The 15,134-nt window shown below is 43.4% G+C and overlaps 1 protein-coding gene across 2 annotated transcripts in view; it reads right to left on the minus strand.

Moving 5' to 3' along the window:
• IPO11 (importin 11) overlaps positions 1-15,134 on the minus strand; it is a 511,812-nt gene that overhangs the window by 465,359 nt on the left and 31,319 nt on the right. For both annotated transcript variants that reach the window (XM_075839216.1, XM_075839226.1), the window contains exon 3: positions 7,477-7,577. In XM_075839216.1, the coding sequence (XP_075695331.1) occupies positions 7,477-7,577 (101 nt within the window). The remainder of the gene's footprint in view (positions 1-7,476; positions 7,578-15,134) is intronic.

Below are 15,134 nucleotides of genomic sequence, written 5' to 3' on the forward strand. Positions count from 1 at the left end.
TGTCACCTCTCCTGACATGTTTATTATAGGAATCCTTGTATTTCACAAAAAGTCTGCAGTCCAGGACTGATAGACAATTCCCCTTGTCAGGAGGTTGTGTCCCTGCACAGTGTGATACTGTCAGTATGTAGGGACACCGCGCTGTGACAAGGGAAATCGTAACACTGTTAATGCTTGCCCAAAAAGGTAGTGTTAAAAATAGTTACGGCAGGGCGGCGGTGAGGAAGGGGGGCCCAAGTTTGGGTAACAGCCCAGGGCCCATGGTCTACTTAATCCGCCACTGTGTATTACACAGCCGTAGCCCGCTCTATAACGGCGGAGATCAGGGAAACCTCTCATCTCCACCGCTATTCCCGTGAATGCTGCAATCACAGCTGACTGCAGCATTCAGGGGAAAATGAGAAGGGGGGATGCCCATGGATCGTGTCACAGGGAATTCCTGTGACGCGATTGAGGGACATACAATGTATGGGCACCCAGCCCAGGGTCTATTGAAGGACCCCAGGGCTGTCCTACCATATTTCCTGTTGTTAGGGTATACTTAGGTATGTCCTAACAACTGCCTGTGTACTATCCGTACACAGGCTAATGTACTGTAATATAGATATATGCCAGTACATTAAAGTTTAAAAAATAAAGTAAAAACATAAAGTAATGTTACATTTTAAAAAAAATACATACACCTTTTTTACAATAAACATTAAAATAAGTCTTAATACATAAAATATACAAATTCGGTATTGGCGCGGCCGTAATAACCTGCACAACAATTTGTTTGCATCATTTATGATGTGTACGCTGTAAATAAAATAACAACTGCTTTCGATCACTTATTGTGGGGCACGAGGTGTGATGAATTTAACCTCCATGTGCCTCACATTAATAGTAATTAACCCCATCATGTACCTTACACTAACCCATTATGATTGAGAAACATGATGGGGTTAATTACTATTAATGTGAGGCACCTGGAGGTAAAATTCATCATCACACCCCGCGCCTCACATCAGAAAATGGAAGAACTTTTTTTTTTTACTACTGTTGGAAAAGTATCGAATTGGTATCGAAATCGCAATACTAAAAGAAGTATCGGTATCGAAGTCCAAATTCTGGTATCGTGACATTCCTAGTCACTATGCAGTCCGGTAGGTAGCGTTCTCCTGGCATCTGCTAACTTCAGATTCATCTACTAAACTGCCAGTGGTATTGTGCTTTACACCACTCAAACCGATGCTTGGCATTGGGAGGCTATTGTGGAGCTTCTTGACCATGGAAACCCCTTTAACCCTTTCACGTCGCAGTAGATTTACATTGTGAAAGGGTATTTAAATATGGTGCCCACTCAGAAGTCGTCTCTGTTGTGTTACACAGCAGAGACCCAGCGGCAATGCTTGTGATCAGAAAAATTTCTGATCGCAAGCATTTAACCCCAGTGTCAGATGTGACCACCGGCATCTGAGGGGTTTTTACTGCCCTTTTCACTTCTGGGCCGGTCACCGGCTCCCACGCAGTGAGATCGCGGGAGTCGATATATTCCTCTAGCAGCTGGGTGCCTTGTGAACGCTCACAGCCCTGTGGCTGGTCTCAATAGCAATGCACTGATTTTGCTATAGACTGAAATATTATGATATTGCAGTCTATAGCAAAAGCGATCTAATGATCGCAGGTTCAAGCCCCCTAGGGGCCTCAAAAAAAGTATTAAAAAAAACATAAAAAATTCAAAATCACCCCCCTTTTCCTAGATCACATATAAAAATAAATAAAAACAATAATAAACAAACACATTAGGTATCCACACATCCGAAAATGCCCGAACTTTAAAAATATAAAAATATTTATCCAATACGGTGAACGTTGTAGCAAGAAAAAAGGCCAAATAGACATTTTTTTGCCACTTTAACCCCCCCCCCCCCAAAATGAATAAGATGTTATCAAAATGCCCGACATTCCCCAAAACAGTATTAATAAAAATGACATTTTCACGTACAAAAAGACCTTACATTGCTCTGTACACAGAAATCTAAAAAAGTTACGAGGGTCACGATATGGCGATGCAAAAAAAGTTCAGTTTCTTTCAAACTTTTTAGTTAAAAAGGTACTAAAACGTAACGAAAACTATATAAATTAGCTATCACTGTGATCATACTGACCCGCAGAATAAAGATAACGTGTCACTTTCACAGAACAGTGAACACTGTAAAAACGAAACCCATAAGAATATGGAGGAACTGTTTTTTTCCAATTCCACCCCATTCTGACATTTTTTCCAGCTTCCCAGTACATCACACATAATATTATATGGTACCATTAGAAAGTACAACTCGTTTCATAAAAATTAAGCCCTCAAAAAATAAAATAGTTATGCTCCTTTGAAGGCGGAGAGGAAACACCAAAAGCATAAAAACTAAAAATTAGTCTGGTCCTGAAAGGGTTACTGAAGCTCCCGACACAGTTCTTGTGCGGATGTCACTCCCAGAGGCAGTTCTGTATTCTGAAGTGAGTGATATAACACATCATAGGCCATTTTTTACGCACCACGCTTTAGCACTCCGCGGCCCCTCCCTGTAAGTTTTGCATGGTCTACCACAGGGTTCAGATACTTTCGGCACTCCTGCTGTTGTGAAACGACATTTCCCAGCATGCCCTGGCCGTTTCTGGCTGGAATAATAAAGCCTTTAGCGGTCGGGGGATGATGGGAATTAGTAGTATTACAACAGCACGAGTGCCGTAGGTTGCTGACCCCTGGTCTACCACTTTGTGACTCATTGAGTTATTCGTACTCTTAGACGCTACCACTTCAGATTTCTCAAATCAGAAATTTTACAAAATCACTTGTGGCAAAAGGTGGCATCCTATGTCAGTGTCATGTTTAAAGAAGATCTGTCACTAGTTTATTAATACCCAATCTGCTAACTAATCTAATAGGCGCTATGATACTGATAACTACAGTGTGATTTTTTTTTCAAGAATGTTTATTATTTGCAAAGTTATGCACATTTTTTTAAATATGCTAATTGGCTCTAATAGCCAAATGGGAGGTTACTCTCTCTTTTCATTCTGGGCGGTGTAATGTTTCCTGTATGACGCTGTCCAATCAGCATCATACTAGGGTTGCACGATGCATCGAAACTTCGATACTGTTTCGATACCATGCACCCTCAAACGGTTCAATACATTTATTCATGTATTTCGATACTATAGTAACACATGAATGTTGTTAGAGCGGGGCTGCAGTTGTGTAATACAGCCATTGCCCTGGTCCTGAGTCCTGACAAGTGTGCGTGCGTGGTGAAGACAGAACATGGCGGGCGCACTACAAAACGCCCCCAGGTTCTGTCTTCAGTGCCAGTGCCGCTGCTCATTAGTGCAGCGTCGGCCGCATCACCTCATGCTAACCGCACGCTGACTTATTGCCAGGAGCATGGCTCTATTACACAGCCGCAGGCCCGCTCTATCGGCAGAGATTAGAGAAACCTCATCTCTGCCGCTATTCCCTTGAATGCTGCGATCAAAGCTGACTGTACATTTTCTGTTCACATGCTGCCATTTTCCAAGCCCGAGTCAGTCACACTTCCAAATACTTTAACATAATTTGGGTTAATCACTCAAATTTGTAAGCAAATCCTTCCCCATAACCTACATGAAGAAACAATTCTTCCTTGCTCTTATATATTGAGCTCCAGTATGGATCACGGACGCTGATTTTGCCATTGTACGAAGGACATGATTGGTGCATCCAGGGAATTAAAGCAACATAAATCACTGGACTAAATGACATCACTTTGTAATGTAACTAGTATCAAGGGCATACAGAAATTGTGTGAAAAATGAACACTTCAGTCTGTCCTAGATATACAATTAGCAAATCTACAGTGACATCTACTGGATTCCATTGTGCCCATTTTCTAAAAACCTGCCTCCTCCATAGAAACGGAGCTAGAAAATAGTTTATCAGAGTATCTGAATATCGCTGCACTTCTCTTCATCACCTCATGACCTGGGCATTTTAATATATACCATGTATGGTTTTGGTTATTTGGACTGTGGCTGTAGTTAGGACTGATGGGGAAAAGGGAGGGTGGGGGGACAACAACCAAGCCTCCCTTCCCCCCTCTCTGACAGTATGTTTAGTGGGGATATAGATGCTGGCTATCTTATGTGTATGGCCGGCTTAAGGTCTGGTGAGTAGGACTTTCTCTACTAGCAGAAGATTTAGGACATTGAATGTTTACAATAGACAAAAGAAAGTGAGGCAGCACTACCAAATATGTGAAAAAAACGATCCTTTTATTCCACGTGCGACGTTTCAGCTCAGTGTGAGCCTTTCCCAAGCACAATGAGCCGAAATAGTCGCACGTGGAATAAAAGGATCATTTTTTTTCACATATTTGGTAGTGCTGCCTCACTTTCTTTTGTCTATATTGAAGGGTCATATGGACTGTGACCCTAAAGGCGTGCTCCCAACTTAGATATAGATCAGCAGCACCGGACCAAATACTATTTGAATGTTTACAATGTATGTTCTTTGTATAAACTGACTGTAAAGATTCTGGGATATATATCAAAACTGGTGCAAAGGAAAAGTGGAGCAGTTGCTCATGGCAACCAATCAGTTTGCTGCTTTTATTTTCCAAAAGGCCTCTGAAAAATGAGATGTGAAATCTGCTGGTTGCCATGAGCACCTACTTCACTTTTTATTTGCACCGGTTTTGATATATCTCATCCAATGAGGGAGCTTCTTGTACAGTGTCTAACAGAAAAACGGTCTTTGTTGACAACCAATCACAGCGCGGCTTTCATTTCTTATAGTGCTCTTGAAAAATTAAAACTGCGATGTGATTGGTTGCTATGGGCAACAAAGACAGTTTTTCTGTCAGACACTTCTATGATTCTCTCCCATTTTTATATAAAGAACAATATTAATAACTAATAATCCTGCAGCTATTGAGCCTTCAATGCACGCAGAGGGACCGCAGACTCCCAAAACTTACATGAAGGTCCTGGAGGTTTCAGTCAGGGACCAAAGTGCATAGCGGCCAAAAATATGGCCTCCCTCCAATGCCCACTAACAGTAAAAATTTTGGTGGCGCTTAAGTCCGTACACAAGCCCCCTTTCGCTTTATGTACAATGTACAGGTCACCCGTACATTGCACAGAGTGTGTGTCCTGGCTGCGGCCGTGTCACATACTGACAGTGTGACTGGACAGATTTGCTAAAACTTGTATTGGGAAAGCCCTCTAAGGGTATGTTCACACGAGGGCGTCCGTTACGGCTGAAATTACGGGGATGTTTCAGCCTGAAAACATCCCCGTAATTTCAGCCGTAGCGGCATGTGCAGGCGCTTGAATGCCGCGTCAATTACGGACGTAATTGGCGCTGCTATTCATTGGAGTCAATGAATAACGGCTCCAATTACACCCAAAGAAGTGACAGGTCACTTCTTTGACGCGGGCGTCTATTTACACGCCGTCATTTGACAGCGGCGCGTAAATTACGCCTCGTGTGAACAGACAAACGTCTGCCCATTGCTTTCAATGGGCAGATGTTTGTCAGCGCTATTGAGGCGCTATTTTCGGACGTAATTCGGGGCAAAAACGCCCGAATTCCGTCTGTAAATAGGCCGTGTGAACATACCCTTATTCGTCAAACAAGAGGGGTAGATTAAAAAATAAAAAACAAGTCTGGCTACAATTCTGTGATTAATATTACTTAGCTCCGCTTTCAATACACCTGCTAATAAAAGGTAGGTACTGAAAAAGTCCATTCACATGTGGCAGTCAAATCATGGTTTATTGACGCAAATTCGTGGTAAAATGCTGATTTGACAGACCCATGTGAAAAAACCCAAACACTGCCATCAAATCCCCCCTTACCAAAACCAATAGTGCTAAACAGTCGTAAACTATTCTAATTTTGAGTTTACCAAATTCCAAAAATTTTCAACATTTGAATGCAGATTCAAATTCTCCTAATAATAAATCTGAGGGGTGGGAATGTTGAACAGGGGTCAATGCTAAATTTGAAATGCTGCTACAGAGACTAAATACCGGCTGAAAATTACGTTGGTATTTAGTTTTTCCGCAAACTGGCAAGTTTTTTCAGATACTTATTAATATCCACGCGGTGGACATGGCCCGAAATTTTAAAACCACATGTCGACCTGGATTTTCACATACGTGTGGCCTTACTCTTAAATGCCTACCCTACTGGATTGGGATGGCAGAAATCCTTCTAATGTATACCCTGTTTTGATCCTTCCTCTGCGCTGCAGTGAACACAGGACTGCTTACTTTATGATAAAGCATGTAAGGGCCTTTTCATATCTGCGTTCAGTATTTCCGTTGCTATGCTCTGTCAGAGGAGCAGAAAAACCAAAATACTGAAAGCGCCAGTCAAATGCATGACGAACACCATCGGCGCCCACAGAACCCAAGGACTTTAATGGGTTCCATCAGGTTTTCACCATGGTGTGTACCGTTCTACTAGTAAAAATAGCGCTATTGTTTTTGGAATTTTGGGCCGGATCTGTGACGGAGGTCGCCAACGGAGCCTCCTAAACAGATGTGAACATGCCCTAACACAGCATCTGTTACACAGCCCCATGTAGTTGATATAATCGGGCTGGAGGCAGAATCAGGACAGAGTATAAATTAGAAAGTTTTACTGCCATCCCAGTTCCAACTTCTGGAGTGGAATTCTTGTTTGGGAACCAGTTTGATTTTTGTCTGAGGCCGAACAAACAGAGCTCCGCTTTATCCTATATGTAGATTGCTTTATAATGAGCGACAGAGTCACACAGGCATCAACTTGTAAAACATCATTTTCACAGACACATACGTTTGTGCATGTGTATTTTGTGCAGCGCAGCCTTCAGAACTGTATAGCATTCATTTTCACAGGCAAGTACGAGTAGGAGTAAAAATTATGTCTTACTATGTTGCCAGAATAAAATTTGTACTTTCAGAGCAGAGCTGCCAGTTACACTACGGTCCCACCCTCACCAAGCTGCTGAGCACTATAAACATTGGGGAAACATGTCAGTGCAGAAGAAATATATTTTTTTCCCTTTAAATGCACACTTGTTCTTTTATTATTGTATGCCCTGAAAGCACAATATTTTCCTATGTGTGTTACACTCCTGGAGGGTTTCTTATACGCTTATAAAACATCATATTGTGGCATGTCTCCAAATCAGTTATTTAAAAATGTTCAAGAATTCATCTTCCCACTACAAATTTGTCAGTGATAAATAAATCAGAGCTTGCATTATGTATGAAACAGTGAGAATGAAGACAGGCTTTGGTCTTTGCACTAACACATAATAAAACACATCAACATAAATTATTTACACTGGTTTTGCATTCAGTAAATATAAGAAAAATTTACTATGATCAGAGGGATTCAACATGAAAGCTATAGAGTGGAGCAAATCAAACTTATGGAGTAACGACATTGATTGGGAAAAAGTGACTTACTTTGGGGCCACCCTTCTCCAGTAGCGATCAATCCCATTCTTAAAGTAGAGCACAGCCAGCCACCGTACATTGACATCCAGGGAATGATTTGTGAAAATATTCTGCGATCAAAAACATGGAGCAAGTTATGTTATGGAAGTTATTTGAAAAACACAGAATAAAAACCCCCAAATTTTCAATCCAAAGAAGATGCGCAAGATGCAATGTGAGTGTCCGTCAGGGTTTCCAATGTTTTTGACAGCAAGAGACGTGCAGTTTTCAGTGCCATTCTTGCCATCAAAAATCCCAGAACCTCAACAGGAACATGATGGACCCCCATATTAAGTCAATGGGATTCGTCAGGATTTAATGGTATTTGCTAAAAAAAACATTTTCGGCATAGTGTCATGGCTCCATTATAAACTAATGCAATGTTGCTAGTGTGAACAGAGCCTAAATTATCCTATATTAATTTTAGTACATAAAGTGCTGACTGTCCGCTTTTATATATACAGCGTGCGGTCCATGTCCTTATAGCCTACACCAGGGGTCTCAAGCACGCGGCACATGGGCCGCATGCGGCCCCTGGGGCTGTCATCTGCGGCCCGCGGGACACAGAACCGCTAGGACAGACTCTGCTCCGGGACTATGGAATTCCCTGACATCACTGTCCACATATGGACAGCGATGTCTGGGGCTTCCCCAGAGCCGGAGTCCCATGCAGAGCGCTAGTATCGGCTCAGCTCCGGGACTCTGTGGAATTCCCTGACATCGATGTCCATATAAGAACAGTGTGTCAGGGTCTTCCCCAGAGCGGAGTCCTGGGCAGAGCGCTAGTATCGGGACTCTGTGGAATTCCCTGACATCGCTATCCATATATAGACTGTGTGTCAGGGTCTTCCCCAGAGCGGAGTCCCGGGCAGAGCGCTAGTATAGGCTCTGCTCTGGGACTCTGGGGAAGCCTCTGACATCGCTGTCCATACATCGACAGTGATGTCAGGGGCTTCCCCAGAGCAGGTGTAATGCCGGGGTAGGGAGACAGACAGGTGAATCCTAATCTACCCGCCACTCAGTCCCTGCCTACTTGCAACGGCCCGTTCTAGGCGACGGCGTACAACTGGGCGACGGTCCCTACGCTCACTATGTGCACGACAGACAAACAGACAAGTGTACACAGAAGCTAGGGGAACGGTGCAGTTGCCCACGGCAACACCGTGAGCAACAAGAGTAGTGAACGAGCAGAGTCAAACCAGGAGTGTACGAGGTACCAAACGCAGAACAGGAGAGTAGTCAGTAAGCCAGGGTCTATATGGAGCAGAGGACAAAAGTACAAGCAGCAGCAGAGCCAGGAAACAGACAGAATCACAGGCAAAGGAGGAGCAGAAAGTGAAGGTATAAATAGACAGAGGGCGGGAGCTAGCTCCGACTGGCCAGGCTGTGATAGGCTCTCCCACTCCTCAGCCTCCCAGCCTGATTGGTAGAAGGAGGGGTCACTCGATCAGACTTATTGGTAGAAGGAGGGGTCACTCGATCAGACTTAGGAGCAGGTGCAGACTGACTAACCACGGGCATCGACACAGAAGCTGTGTCTGGCAGATCCTTTACAGCAGGAGTCCCAGTGATGTCAGGAGCACAGCTGGAGTCCCAGGAAGAGCCTACTAGAACTCTGCCCGGGACTCCAGCTCTGGAGTTGCCCCTGACATCCATGTCCATATATGGACAGTGATGTCAGGAATAGAGCTGGAATCCCAGGCAGAGGGCTAGAAGCGGCTCGGCTCTGCTCCGGGACTCAAGCTCTGGGCAAGCCCCTGACATCACTGTCCATATATGGCAGAAAAAGAATGGCGACAGCACACTGTGTATGGACAGTGACGTCAGGGGCTCCAACAGCAGAGAAATCCAAAGCTAAAGCGTCGGCAACGCTCTGGCTGGGGATTCCACTCCTAGAGGGAGCCCCAACGGAGCAATCTACTTGGGATGTGTGTGGCATTAGCTACAGAGGGCACTGTGGCAGCATCTAGGTGTGTGTTGCTTTATCTACAGAGGTCACGGTGGCAGCATCTAGGGGTGTGTTGCTTTATCTACAGAGGGCACGGTGGCAGCATCTAGGGGTGTGTTGCTGCCTCTGCAGAGGGCACGTTGGCAGCATCTAGGGGTGTGTTGCCGCCTCTGCAGAGGGCACGTTGGCAGCATCTAGGGGTGTGTTGCCGCCTCTGCAGAGGGTACGGTGGCAGCATCTAGGGGTGTGTTGCCGCCTCTGCAGAGGGCACGGTGGCAGCATCTAGGGGTGGGTGGCCGCCTCTGCAGAGGGCACGGTGGCCGCCTCTGCAGAGCGCACGGTGGCCGCCTCTGCAGAGGGCACGGTGGCCGCCTCTGCAGAGGGCACGGTCGCCGCCTCTGCAGAGGGAGTGAGCTCTCGGTCACCCATCGGCGGCCCGCAAATGCAATCGCAGGCCTCCGATGGGGTGTCATGGCAGCTGGGGGCCTGATAAAAGCCCCCAGGTCTGCCCTGGGCATATGCCAATTAGGACGCGCCAGAGGCACTTCTTAATAGATTGCCTGTCAGATTCACACTGACGGGCAATAATGCTCTGGTATACTAAGTATACCAAAGCATTATAGCAGCGATCTGAAGATCGCATAGTAAAGTCCCCTAGTGGGGCTAAAAAAATAAGTAATTAATGTGAAATAAAGATTAATAATAAAAAAAAAATTCCCATAAAAAGTGGTTTTATTTAGTAAAAGTGTAAAGAATAAATAAAATGACACATATATGGTATAGCTGCAACCGTAATGACTCAATAAATAAAGCTAATATGTCATTTAAACCGCAAGGTGAACAACGGAAAAAAAACGGAACAATGGCGAATAATTTTAGTTCAAAAGTGTTTTTATTGTGCAAAAGTCGTAAAACATAAAAATCCTGTAAATATGTGGTATTGTCATAATCGTACCAACCCATAGAATAAAGGTAACGGGTTATTTACGCCGCACAGTGAACGGCGTCAATTTAAGACGCATAGAACAATGGTGACATTTCAGGGTTTTTTTCTAATCCCCCAAAAAAAGTAAATAATAGTTGATCAAAAAAATGATATGTACCCTAAAATGGTGCCATTAAAAAGTACAACTAATCCCGCAAAAAACAAATCCTCATACAGTCCTCATACAGCTATGTCGACAGAAAAATAAAACCGTTATAGCTCTTTGACTGCGACTATAGAAAAACGAAAAAAATAGATTGGGCATTAGCCTAAAATAGGCTGGTCAGTAAGCGGTTAGGAGGTGTTCCCCAATACTTTTGTCCATATAATGTAATTCTTACTATCAGCATATACTGTAGGAAAAGATCTGTCAATCACCAGGAGGAGGGCAGGGGAAGCCACCCATCGGATACACCTCCACAGCCCGGCACATTACACTGTCCGCGACCCAATGTGTAAGAAATGAAAGCTCTTAAACTCAAGTGTTTTTTTGTTTTGTTTTTTTGCCTATGTCGCATATCCCTGTCACTAAATCACGCTGCCCTCGGAAATAGCAGTATAATCTTAGAGACAGGCTCCCTTTAAGAAATTAAGTAAGGAACAAATTCTTAAAATTACATTTTACGTAATTCAGCAAAACGAACAGAGAATGCTTCCAAATTAAGAGATCAGACACAACATGGAAGAGGCGTCTTATCATTCAAGCTCACCGTAAAATGATTGTTTAAAATGAGCAGCAAAATAAGTTCTCATTTGCAATGTACAATTATATGTATGCTAAAAATTGCCTCCGCTGTGATTGCATGGCGGGATTTCCAGTGTAACGAAACAGAAAGGCCAGACAACCAATATAATCAAAAATAACAGTCACGCTATTTGCATTTTAAGTGAATGTTCCAGCTTCCAATCTAAACTTGTCTGTTAACAGAATTTGTATTTATCTTTTGTGTTTAAAGCCAAATATTAAATCCCAGTCTGAAGTTTTATTCCCTACATTAGACGCACACAGACACAAACTTGTCTAGGCTGTGATACAAGCACTACGAAATGAGTCACAAGACAATTTTATGGAGGTTATTACCAAAGTGCAGGAATACGCAGGTTCAATGTTTAAAGGGGTTGTGTCGTTTAAATAAATTGTTGTATAATTAAAAAGTTTCCATATATCCTATTAGGGAATTTTAAGTTAATAGACTGGCCTGAGGGGGGGGGGGGTCCTCTGTTCAGGATCCCCATCTCTTGGTTAGAGTGAAGAGTGGTTACAAAGAGCGTCTCTCACTCTGGAGGACCTGCCCTGTCCTGTATTACACAGACAACCCATTGATATGAATAGGCACTGTGTAATGCTTCATTTCCTCTTTGGTGGCGCTGTAGGGAAATAGAACACTTTCTGCCAAGTTTCCCCACAGATAATAGCGGAATGCTGGACCACCCAGTAACGGGATACTTTGCGATGTTGTTTTTGTCAAGAGACCCAAGGAATGATTGTCTAAGGTGGATAAACCCTTTTAAGCTTTAACATACACATTAATTTCCAAGGCTATAATGACAATTTTAGGGGAACTCATAGGACTGTGGCTCAGTGGTTAGAACTGCAGTACTGGGGCCGTGGGTTCAAACCAGACTGGAGTTTTGCGTGTTCCAGTTGTTTGCATTAGTGCAACGTTTTCGTTCACGTTCCAATATCCACCTTAGTTTAGCTATGAAATTGGTGCTAGAGTATGTAAAAGTGAAATTGTGCATCCCAATGGAGAGAAGTACGGGTGATGACATTCTGTGTAAAGCTCTACATTCTCATAAGATGTATATGAAAGAAAAAAATCTCCCCAACTAAAAATGTGTGTCTTTGTCTCCAGAAACAATGCAACATGAGTAAAGGTGATTGATCGGGAGGAATGTGGTGTCATTTTAGTCAAGAATTGTGCTGTACAGCTTAGCCAGCCAAGTCATCATAGAAAGAATGTGTCATCAGTCTAAAAGAGAACGGCCTTCAATACAAGATCATGTCTCCTGGAGACAATACTATGAATTATTTTTAAGCTTAAAGAAGCACTCCACTTTATTTTTTTAGTGCACCCTCCATTTGTACATAGGTGTTTCAGTGGGGTGCTGTGCGCAAAAATACTTACCGATCCCCGCATCTTGTATTTTTCGGGTCCAGCGCCGCTCACGTGATCTTCCCTCTGACTTGTGTGGAGTCACTGTGCTTTTGAATAAACCGAAACTCAGGCTCTCAATGCATTCCTATGAGAGCCAGAACGAGGCATAGTAAAGGCAGCGATTCCAGACCAGGTCAGAATGAAGATCATGTAAGCGGTGCCGGACCCGAAAAACTACAAGATGCGGGGACCGGTAAGTATTTTTGCACACAGCACCCCACTGAAACACCAATCTACATATGGAGGGTGAAATAAATAAATAAAAGTGGAGTGCTTCTTTAAAGAGGTTCTGTCACTAGTTTAGTAATGCCCTCTCTCCTAGCTAATTTAGTAGGCGCTGTCACGCTGATAACTCCAATGAAAATTGTGTCCCAAAACTATTATTTTAAAAGTTATGAGCTTATTTATAAATATGCAAATTAGGGTATAATTGTCAAAGGGGCGGTAACACTGCACTCTCTATTTTGACTGTGTTTGTGTTGTCTGTATGACACTGTCCAATCAGTGCCATACAGCTTCCCCCCCTTCCCTGCACAGCGTGATTTCAGCTTTAATCGCGAGATCACGCCGCAACTCCTTCAACACATCACCTCAGAGGTCATCCAGAGACACAGGCTCTCCACAGGAGGGGGGACATAAACTCCTATCAATATTACTGCTGTTGATTATTAAAAGGGTTGTCCGGGCACTGGGCGGTTTTTCATACTGATGACCTATCCACAGAATAGGTCATCAATATATGATTGTGGGAGTCCAACACCCGGACCCCACACCCATCAGCTGTTCCAGCTGTCTCCAGGCACCGGATGTTATGCAGTGGCCGGGGTCGGAAGCAGATGCCTCAGTGCACTGTATAGCGGCCGTGCTGGGCTACTGCAGCTCTGATCCTATTCACGGCTATACTGTGACCGGACTGTGACTTGTAATTTATTGATTTAAATCACTGCTCATTCTGGGCTTATGTGTCCAGAGGGCTGTCCTATTCAGTGATTGACAGCCTTCCCGATATAAGCGTGCATACAGAAAAAACTGTCAATCACTGTGTAGGACTGCCCACTGGACTCATAAGCCCAGAATGAGCAGTGATTTAAATCAATAAAAAAGTTATGCTGAGTATTTTCCAACAGAACTATTTATCAAGCTGCTCAATTTCTCCTGCTGTATAACATGCTGCCTGCAGATTGGACAACAAGTTCAATGTGACCCATGGTCATCCATCCTATTAGGTATTCTGAGTGAACAGAGGTGGGGGTCCTCTGTTCAGGCTGTTCTTGGAGAAAGGTGAAATTTAAAGTCCTCCATCTAGGCTTAATTTTTGAGAAGGTCCTCCGTAATAATGATGAAAATATTATGAAGTAATTATGACGTCAGACGCCAGAAACAGGCGCCTTTTCTGAACTTGGAGAACTTATGGGCCAGGAAAACCCCTTACCTCTACGGGGTTATGAAAATACAGCAATAGCTCCAACAATCTTTATCAGCCCCTATAGATCATAGGAAAAGGCTGTAAGGCCAATCTACCCTGATGATTTATTTTGTTTTGGGCCATGAAAAAATGCCTCGGAAGGGTCAAATCCACATTTAAAAAAAAAGACGTTCCGCAGTCCCCTTGCTTTAGAGGAGCGGACTGCATCTGACAACAGAATGGGTAGGGGGGCATTGTCATTACTTCCCTCTTTGCAAGGAGATGAGTGGGATATACACCTATATAAATAATTGGAGCTCTTATACACATCCCACCAGTCTGGATGACATACCGTCTTATGCAATACCCTGTAATGAGAAAATGCAATACCCTGCAAGAAAATAATTAAGTCTAATTTTTGTCCGACTATTTGTGTTTTTTAACATCTTTTGAGAAGGAAAAATAGTAAAGGCCATGTGTCACAAAAACACAGATTCTACTTCTCTCTCGTTACATTTCTTGGCCAGAGTGCAGAGCGATTACAAAAACAGTGTCTCGCGCTCTGGAGGATCTCTCCTGCATTAGACAGGCAACCCATTGATTTGGATGGACACTGTGTAATGCTTAATTTCCCCTGTGGTGGTGCTGCAGGGAAACAGAACACTTACTGCCAAATTTCACCACAGGAAAATGAGGGAAATTTTTATGGTCTATGGTAAACTTAAAGGCTATGGACACTTTTGAGCGGTTGTTTTTGTTTTTTTTTTTAATCGTTCATTTGAAATTTAGCAACTTTCTAAATAGTCTACATTAAAAATATCCTACCATTCCACTGCTACAGAATCCAACAGTCTCATAGATGGTGAATAGAGCGGTGGCTGAGCATACACAGTACAACGCCATTCATATGGGTCGCACAGGAAAGGCCAGGTAAGCCCCTTCTCCTGATCTGTGGCGGTCCCAGCGTTCGGACCCCCACCAATTAGATATTTATCACCTATTCTGTGGATAGGTGATACATATTGATTATGGGAAAAACCCTAATTTAAGTAATAGTACACTACGACACCCAGAAAGCCAGATTTGCGCAGTCCAAAAAAAATGTGTGGGTGCAAGGTACATCTTACACAC

The sequence above is a fragment of the Rhinoderma darwinii genome, chromosome 1, assembly GCF_050947455.1.
Source record: "Rhinoderma darwinii isolate aRhiDar2 chromosome 1, aRhiDar2.hap1, whole genome shotgun sequence".
Lineage (NCBI taxonomy): Eukaryota > Metazoa > Chordata > Amphibia > Anura > Rhinodermatidae > Rhinoderma > Rhinoderma darwinii.